Source organism: Alosa alosa, chromosome 19 (assembly GCF_017589495.1).
Source record: "Alosa alosa isolate M-15738 ecotype Scorff River chromosome 19, AALO_Geno_1.1, whole genome shotgun sequence".
Taxonomy (NCBI): domain Eukaryota; kingdom Metazoa; phylum Chordata; class Actinopteri; order Clupeiformes; family Clupeidae; genus Alosa; species Alosa alosa.
The window spans coordinates 7,311,744-7,321,556 of record NC_063207.1 but is presented as its reverse complement, the minus strand read 5'-3'; the positions used below and the strand labels follow the sequence as shown (position 1 = coordinate 7,321,556).

The following is a 9,813-nucleotide window of genomic DNA, read 5'->3' as shown; positions in this document are numbered from 1 at the left end:
AAACAACATCAACATAAATAAATCTTTTCTTATTAGATCAAGATAATTCGTGCATTCAGTGAATGTACTGTTTACTACAAAGCCACAGGACCTCTCGGTTACAATCCTTTGTCCTCTTTTCTCCTCTCCGGTCGTCCAACACCTGAATGTGGACTCAATCCAGACCCAGGTTGCCTAGCGACGTCGAGTAGCGTTCCTGAACCTGGAGAGCCACTTGTTAGAGCGAGACGCGAGACTAACGTGAGGTAATACAATATGTGTCATCTCCGTCAGTCGACGGTGCGCAAACAAGACAAACAAAAGGATACTACGAAATTGCCAAGTTCTGGAATAACTGTATTGTGCACTAAATAAACCAGTGGTCAAACTGCGAGAGTGTTTTCATATTGACTAGCACAGACAAGTTCCCCCCACTTTGTCCCCAGCGCGCGCGTTAACCAGATGGCAAACTACTATAATCAGCTTTACAGAAATGCCGAGTGTCCGTGCGTCTCATGAAGACATCAAGGTAAGAAAACAAAATGGCTTTCTTGTCGGTGTTATTTTACCTTCAGAAACTTAGCATAATCCCTTGCATTAACATATTTTGTATTAAGATGATAACAGCGTTACCGAGATGTGGTGGGAATGAATCCGTGTTATTGCTGTGGGATAAAACTCGAGTACCACGCTAGTAGCCTATCCCCCCTCCAGAGAACAACAACAACGTGTTGCATGTAGCTCATAGTGTATGCATGGATGTATCGTTATTTCCTCTGCCCTCATTTAATAACATAAACCCAGAACTTGATACATGTCTCAGTCCTGAGTTTTTTTGTCGAAGTCAGTGGCTACTTTTTATACTCTTGGGGTACATGCAGGTGATACATTATTAATAGAAATTGGGGTGAGCGCTATCGGGAAGATATCCCCGTGATGATGCCTGTGATAGTGCTATATGCAGCAGATTAATATTGGCAACATAATCACAAACAACTGGTTGTTTCTTCCTTGAATGTAAATGTGATATATTTTCTTCATGGATTCTTGGGTTGGAAAGACATAAAGGAATAGAAGCGTTTTTTTTCCAGATGTTTCTTTTAAATGTATGTACCAAACCTGCCTTTAGTCCATCAATCAAGCATCCTTATGTGATAAAAATAAGTTTAACCCCCAGCAGTAGCAAACATATTTTTTTCTTATCGAAATTCTGATTGTAAATAAACAAACTGATGCTAAAGTGTTTCCGTTCAGCCGACCCCTAGAAGCCTTAAGGCCATAAGTTGAAAGGTTCTTAAAGTTTTCCCCTTTCCCGGGAATCCTTTTAATGTTTGATTTTATTTTTTTGTCCGTTTTCCCGCAGCCATCTCCTCGGGACTGTGGCCGGCCAAAATCCTAGCTATCATGTGAAAGTGTTGGCCTCCACCCGTCACTGTGCCATTAAGCTGTGCTGCCTTACCCAAGGCACCGGACTGTAAAAATGTCACCTCCAGTATGAGCACCATTACTTATTTAAGATCACTACATCAGGAGGCACCCCTGCTTCCAAGGATGTATTGGCCCTTGAGGCGACGGGGCGCCATGTTATTATTGTACGCCCTGGGGTCCTGCATCTACGCCAGCATTGTCGCCCCTCAGGGCCTCTTTCCCCGGCTGGAGAACATTGGGGCCTATAAACCCGTCCGCTGTGGCCCGGCGGCGCGCCACGTCTTGGGCGCGTCTCCAAGCAGTGCCTTCTGCCAGCCCGCCGTGACCCAGGAGAGTCTTCGGGCCTGTGCCCAGCAGTTCTGCGTCCAGGGGTGCCCGTACCGGTCATTGGCGCCACGCTACGGCAGCCTCCTGCGGAACCTGGGCACCTGCATCAGTGAGGATGGACGCGATGTGCATCCAGGGGTCAGGCCCGGCGACGAGACCAGTCATATATTTCGTAACCGCACGGACTGCTTCGCCTCCCCTCCAGTACCGGTCCTGGGTCCATCGGGCTCACTTACTTTAACAGTGTGGCTGAAACTGGAGGCGTCGTCTGAAATGTAAGTAGCCAAACTGCCAGACTTTCTCCTTCTCTCTCACTCTCTCTCTCTCTCTCTTTCTCTTCCTCTGTCTTTCTTCCTGTGTCTTAAGAAAGCCAGAGGCATTGAAATGCTTTCTGACACTTAAAAGTGTTTAAAAGCATCCACTCGGTCAGATCGGTTTTACTGCGGGCCCTTGCCAGGAAATAGCTCTCAACACTACAATTGAATATGATCCTGCTTTGACACTCTAAGGCAAGACCTCGGGTGCCACCGTGGCGGGAACAAGACCTGTTTGAGGCTGTTCGCAGGCTCACTTTACCCAACAAGATCACCACTCACACTAATTTCACCAAGGTCTCTTTGTGGGGGTAGAGATGTTTTGTCCTGATTCTGCAGTCATTTTCCCCCTGCTGCACAAAGCAAGAAGTCGCCCTTTTGTGCTCTGGCTGCCTGGTGGAATCTCTCCACGTCGGCCCGTGTTTGAAAGCCGATCTCCCTGGTACTACCAGCAATACTGATTGCAGACACTTTGTAGATTATATAAAATTAATAAGAGCGTCTTGGCTCCCACAGCCAGAACCACCTCACAGCTCTGCTGGCTCGCTCCTCTCTCTCCCCAGTACACCGGCAGCTGTGTGAGGCCTGTTTAGATCAATGAAATGGAATTGCGAGTGTGTGCTTTTTCCGCCCAGTCCAGGGCCAACGGACAGACGCGCGGGCTCAAAGGCCACTTTGTTTTCCGGCGGTAGAGAAAATGATGTAGTTGAAAGTCAGAAAGGGGATGAAAGGCCTGGGAAAAGAAGGCTCCAGAAGAGCAACAACTGTTTCAGCATTTCATATCCACCGCAGACAATGAAAAGAGAGAGAGAGAAAGAGAGAGAGAGAGAGAGAGAGAGGGGGAGAGGAAAAGACTACACAAGAAGCTTGCGGGTCATTGTAGTGTCTGTGCAATTCAACATGATACTATACTATAAAACACGATAACCTGAATTATTTCTATGCCACATGAAAGTAAGTGCAAGTAAGTAAATTTCCCTTTTTGAGTTCATGTACTCTGTTTTATGGTAATGAAAAGGATCACTTAGACTGTAGTTTTGAAACCTTTGCCCTTTCATGGTAAAAAAACAAAAGCCACATATGGTCCCTTGAGAAGTTTGGCCCAATTAGAATAAGCAGAGAGACGACGTTTTCGAAGTGTGTGTTGGAGTGTGAGGGCAGGCAAACGTTAAGCGCTGACATAACATGATTTATAGTATCTTTTGGCCCGTGTTCGTAAAAGGCTGCGTTTCCCATAAAATGTCACCAATGCTGTTTAATATGACAGTGCACAGGGTAACAGCACAGAGGAGGCCCGAGCAGGAGAAAACACCCAACATATGTTAAACTAATATGGCCGGCATAAATGTCAAATGAAATCATGACTTTCCTGTTGGGTCTTCATAAATAATCACTAATCTGCCTAACGCGCAGACCTGTCTGAGCGGAAGGGACAACTGCCAGTCCTCAGGTTGTCCGTACCTCTCTCGGGAATCAGCACTTTCTAATGCCATCATAACTCATGTCTCTGAAATTGAGAGAAGAGCTGCTGAACTACCCCTGGTCAGGCATCAACCTCTCCTGTCCCATGCTAAGTCAACTGCTCATATTTTACTTGTGTATGTACTGTATATATAAAGCTATATGTACGTACTGTATATGAATACACTATTGAATAATTTCCCTGTGGCTGGTATTTTTATACCTATTATGAAGAACTGCTCAGCTGGTAAACCAAGGAGCTAACATCATCAGGCCCAACTGGTAAGCAAGGCCCTAATAGCCCCAAAAGTCATTTGTTTCAAAGCCAGAGAGGGCAGATGGAAATACAAATATATATATATATATATATATATATATATATATATATATATATATATATATATTTAAAAAAAATATATATGTATATTTATGCCTGTACTACATCATAAGTCCCTTTGGATTTGGGTGCCTGTTAAATGAGTATAGCCATATCTAGATGGCTATACTCATTTAACATCTAAATCTATGTTTTTAAGTAAGTATGTGAATATTGGCTGTAACCTCCCTCTGGTGCTCTGGTGTATCCAGGAGTCTAATAGAGAAGAGGGCCGAGGGGGAGCTGGTGTTCGGCGTCCGGGTCTCGGAGGAAAAGCTGGAGCTCCGGTACCGTCTTCCCAGCGCTCCGGCGCTCGGCCTGGCCATGATGACCACGGGGCGCATCAACAAGCACGAGTGGACACACGTGGCCCTCCAGGTATGCATCTCTCCGCTGAGCCCAGTGCCAGCTGCTGCGGGGGCTGTTTGGATCAGATGTTAAAGAAACCCAGTGGAAGAATTGATATCTATGGGGCGGTGGTAGTGTAGTGGTTAAGGAGCTGGGCTAGCGTGCAGTAGCCTGAAAGTTGTCGGTTCAATTCCCGGCTTCCACCGTTGTGCCCTTGAGCAAGGCACTTAACCCCAAGTTGCTTCGGGGACAATGTGATCCCTTGTAATATAGCTGACATATGTAAGTCACTTTGGTCAAGAAGTGTCTGCTAAATGTAATGTAATCTAATGTATGCCCCTTGGCGTCAACATTTTAGCGATAACACAGTATCCAGTTAGTCTAAAACCGACTAAAAGGGTCATAATCCTTACCGGGCTTTTTGGGTCAGATGTTAAGCAATAGTTCAGTCCCTCAGAAGGACCTACTCTTGTAGTGCCGTGGAGGATGTATTTACAGTGTTATTTACTGTTCAAATTTAAACCTCCTGAAACCGCTGAATCAAATGAATGTATGAATCAGATGAGCAAATCTGCTGTCTCTCTGGTGGTTCCTAGTGGCATCTGCTAAATACTGTATACATTAACTTTACTTTTTTACTTTTAGAAGTCAAAAAGGGCCTAGTATTGTGACGTAGGCTTCATGATCTTAATTATGCATAGAATGTGTTTATGCTACATGTCAATATTTATTATACATGTGTAAATATACATTGATGTGTGAATTTAAAACAAAAAATACAATGTTTTATGCTTCTTGAGTGTAGAAACAAGAAACAAACAAGCACAACAACCTTCTGCATCAAAGAAACAAATGTGTTGCAACAGCAGTTGTGGTTTGGACAAGCCAGAAAAAGCCACAGGCTCTTGCCATCGGCTCTGGCTTTGATGAGGCCCGTTCATGCTTAATGGGCTGCTGCCGCTGGTATTGATATTAATATTGTATCCAGAACCCCACAGCAGGCTTTACACTGGACCTTGTGTCACAACACATTTTGGATCTGGAAAGATGCATGAATTGAAGGCGCTAATTATAGTGGTAAACATCTGCCTTCCTACAGCTGTAGGGGTGGGATGAAGTGTGCGTGTGTGTGTGTGTGTGTGTGTGTGTGTGTGTGTGTGTGTGTGTGTGTGTGTGTGTGTGTGTGTGTGTGTGTGTGTGGGACGGATCCCACCTGGCCCTGTGTGTGCATCTATCACTGGTCTCCCTCCTCTCCGATGAGGAGTGCTGAGGGGCTGGAGTCATGGTATGCGGGTTATGGAGGCGGAATAGGCTGTTAGGCACGATGGATCGCTAACAAAGCTCATTTCAGCCCCCGCGCCCCCTTCATTTAAATTTATTTTCTCACCAAACACAGAAAGGTCAGGGCTAGGATGAGGAAACTATTGATCTGTGTGTTTTATTTTTCTTGTTTTTTTTTTGTTTGTTTGTTTTTTTTTCGTTTACCGGCAGGTATTTCCCAGACTACACCTGCGTCTGGGTCTGATTTGGCCCGGCTCTGTAACAGAGTCGGACTCGGTCGCAATATGAGTTATTTATTCTCTCTTCCTCCGGCTGCCAGTGTTTTTCCCTCGCTAATCAAGATTTTTAAGGCCCTTCTCTCCCCCGTGTGGAGGAATATTGGAAAAGACCATTTGTACTGTAAGAGCCAAATGAGAAGAAATGAAAAGAGAAAATAGGGTGGATAGACTCTGCCATCACAGGGATCGAAGGCAACGGGAGTGCTATGCCTTTGAAGAGCATTATCTTGCAATAGCAGTGATTATTCTGGCTTTAAATTGCAATCATTCAGGTTATGAATAGCAGGTTGACTTCAGAGGCAGAAAACATTATCATGATAATGAGATCCTTCCCGCAAATTCACAGGTAATATGCTCCAGCTCTGTGACAGCCATTGAGGGGCTGCAGGGCCCGTCCCGTCAGCCCATTAGGCGCCACTGCAGCTGTCTGGCGATATGCCTGCCTCAAAATTAGCCTATTTTCAGTCATTAACCCTTTCTGGTGTTTCTTACCTGAGGGTCAGAATGAAAGGGACTGCCACAGAGATCCATGCACATCATTCATGGCCCAGGGCATCTGCAGTCATTATATATTTAGCCCTGAGTTGCTTTAGGCTGGGTGAATTGGTCTCCATAATCATGTTTCCTAGAATTGTGTTTGGCATTGAAGAATGTATTGGCATTTGAGTGTAAAAGTGAATTATTTGTCAGACAGGGTGAAGAGTCCACTGAGCCTCTCACCTGGAACAAACCAGACCAGGCGGTTCTAATACATCACCTGGAACAAACCAGACCAGGCGGTTCTAATACATCTCAGTGGGAAGCTACACCAGGCGCGTAACTGAAGCGTTCCGTTCGCGTTGCGTCTGCTGCAACAATTAGCTTCCACTGTAATCAATGGAAGTAGCTACACCAGATGTGATAGCGGCGCGTACGTTCGAAAAAAAATAGACCAATCTTCTAAAATGTTTTAAACGGAATGCTTGGTGTAGCTTCCCACTCAGAGGTAACTATTACTGATGTTACTTTACATAGAAAATCTGGCCTGAAAATCATAATGGACCCTTTCAAGAGAGTTCCATTATCAGCATCATAGTTGGCCCCACAAGACTTCCTTTTCAACATTCCATATGTTATCTTAATGCAGATGAAGTAGATTGGGGCCCAAATAGAACGTTCAAGCATTGTTTTTGTTTTTATTGTTGAAAGGGTCTATACACAAAACATCCTGTTCTATTCTCTCATCTCTTCAAAAAGTAAACATCAAATTGCAGTTCTCTCCTCCCCCCCCCCCACTAAAGCCCTCTTCTTTAACGCTGCAACAGTTTTGTCAGAATCAAGCGATGAAATAATCGAGCCTGCTGACAAGCAATCGTCTCTCCGAGTTCAATTCCAGTCATCACCTCAGCCTGCCGCATCTTAAAGGCAGAGTGATGAAAAAAAGAAAGGTAGTCAAAAGGAATAGAACATTACAGTGTTTAGAAGGGGCCCGTGGGATGGGAGGGCAGAGCCAAAGGAAGGCCTGATCAGTGGATGCTTGTCCATTGTCATTATAATAACGGCCGTGAAAAGCTGCCGAAAGAAGCAGCCAGTGGAACACATAATCGGGGAGAATGATATCCCTTTCAAGCAGGCTGCTGCGACGCCAATGAGAAGTGACGGTAGGCACCTCCAGAATGTTTGTAGCGTGGGGTTATTGTTGGTAATTTGTCTCTCTGCGGAGACCAGCTGTAATTGAGATCAAGACAAGTCGCGAGTGGCGTGGGACTTGAGAGGGGGAAGGAGCCTCGCCTCGTTTTTCCTCTTCTTTTTCTTCTCTCTCTCTGTTTCTCCCTTTCATATTCTCTCTCTCGCTCTCTCCCCCTTCCTCTCTCTCTCTCTCTCTCTCCGTTTTTCCGTCAGTTCAAACCTGGGCTCCTGTTCCGGGGAGGAGGAAAGCGCTGACGAGCTGTGGCAGGTCCCTGTTCATAAAGCGGATCGGTGGAGGCAAAGCTGAAAATGTAAATGTTAAAGTAGCAGAGGAGTAAAGCCCCTCAGGGGCCCACCGGCTCTCCCCCAGCTTTAAGAAATCAGCATTATCATATCAATACATGTCAGGAAGGAGTCATTTACTTGTCATGACAAAATTTTACCCACTGTATAAATCTTTAAAATACCCTCGTTCTTTCAAGTCGAGAGATTGGGATTCTTTTGATGTAACAGGGCTTCCTTGGTATTGAAGTCTACATTACCTCTGCAGTGTCTTGTCCAATGGCCGTGTATCTGTTACACGGAGCCCTGTTTAGTCGACTCTCCCTTTCAGATCTCGTATTTCGTTGCCATGTGAAAAAAAAAAAAAAACATGCTTGCACACTATGTTGAAAGGGTTACCTGTTCAATGTAGAGACTTGTTAGACACGGTGCCTCTGGGGTTAACATTAAATAATCTGACAAGAAAAGCACATTATTAGATTTTCCCTCCGAGGAGAGGCATATTCTTGTACTTTTCAGGTTAATAGTTTTATTACAAAGGCATTGAGATACAAAGTACATGCTTTAGAGTCGACGGATGCCAAGAGCATACATTTCAAAGGATCCGATTTCTCTTGGTGCTACATCTGCATCTGTTGTGAATGGCTTGCAGTCTGCTGTAAGGGCTTTGGGACAATACTGTCTGGGTCTTTTGGCAGCAGATACTGTATGTTGTCTTTGGCTGCCTCAACTTCAGAGAATCACCACAAACCACAAGTTAAATGAAAATTTTCACGCACAATTAACGCTTCCATGAGGGGTCTAGGCACTGGCCCTGGCAGTTTGATCCCACCGAGTCTCACAGAAGCCGAGGCTGCCCCTCTCTCTCTCTCTCTCTCTCTCTTGTTCTCTCGGGACATTTGTTTTGGCTATGATTCGCAGAGTCTTGAGCCCTTAACCCGAATGTGCACATGCCTCATCACCTCCTCTGAACTCTCTACCACCCCCCACGCCCCCCGCATCACACATACACACACACACACACACACCCCCACACACACGCACATACACACACGCACCGCCCAGTGAAAAGTAGGCCAGTGAGCCCGGTGGCCCCAGCCCCTTCCAGCCAAATGAGAATGGTGTCTGGAGGAGGCCGTGGCTGGCCGGGGCTGTGTGGAGGTCTCGGCCGCTAATAGACATGCTCAGATGGGAGCGCTCTGGAGGAGAGAGGTTCATGCTCTCATCATTCAGCCAGGCTGGCACGAGACGAGACGAGACGAGTCGAGACGAAATGCGGCAGCAGACTCAATCAGCTGCAGGCCGGAGAGACGCCGAGTCGGAAAAACGCGTCCGGACCTTGATCTGTGTGTCCAGTACCGCTGCGGAACCCAATTCAGCTGATTCATAGAGCTGGAAACTAAACTTGCAGTCTGCTGCGCACTTAAAGCCAATCCTGGTGTTCATGCACAGTTCTGGCTTTGTAAATGCCACAACAAACGTAAACACAGATAAACATAAATAAACATAAATAAGTCCAGCCTGTCTGCGCATCGATCCTGGAGCATGGGAGGAGAGATGCGTAATTTGAGCTCAAATGACTATGTAATACTACACGCCCAAAATGCATCAGTTCTGTATTTATTTAATTCTAGCATTCTTGTCTAGTCTAAAATTATGTTCTAGTATATAGATAGATAGATAGATAGATAGTTAGATAGATAGATATTTATATATATGATATTTATATAAAACCTTGCAGATCCAGTTTGCAGATATAAAAGTTTGTTAACTTGCTAACTTAGCTATCCTCGTTTGGTGAAATTGTTGGAATGCTGTGAAGGCCTGTCCTTCTTTATCGCAGTATGTTGTCCTGGACCATAGTGGACAACATACTGCGACCATAGATACATAGTGCATATCCTGGATGACCAGTGGGAATGACAGTTGTGATTATCTATCCTTTACATGAGCAGATTCCACCAGAATAAATTATTTTGAAGATACAAAAAATATTTTCTCATAAAAAAAAAAACATGCCTTAGAAAAGGGTACATTATTATACAGCGTTACCTTAAGGTCCAAATTAAAC

The 9,813-nt window shown here is 45.1% G+C and overlaps 1 protein-coding gene across 1 annotated transcript in view; it reads left to right on the top strand.

Moving 5' to 3' along the window:
- The first annotated feature begins 280 nt into the window (after positions 1-280).
- Positions 281-9,813, top strand: part of ush2a (Usher syndrome 2A (autosomal recessive, mild)) — a 303,512-nt gene continuing 293,979 nt past the window's right edge. Inside the window, 3 exon segments of the mRNA XM_048228289.1 lie at positions 281-508; positions 1,343-2,009; positions 4,098-4,263. Of these exon segments, the coding sequence (XP_048084246.1) occupies positions 1,474-2,009; positions 4,098-4,263 (702 nt within the window). The 5' untranslated portion in view covers positions 281-508; positions 1,343-1,473.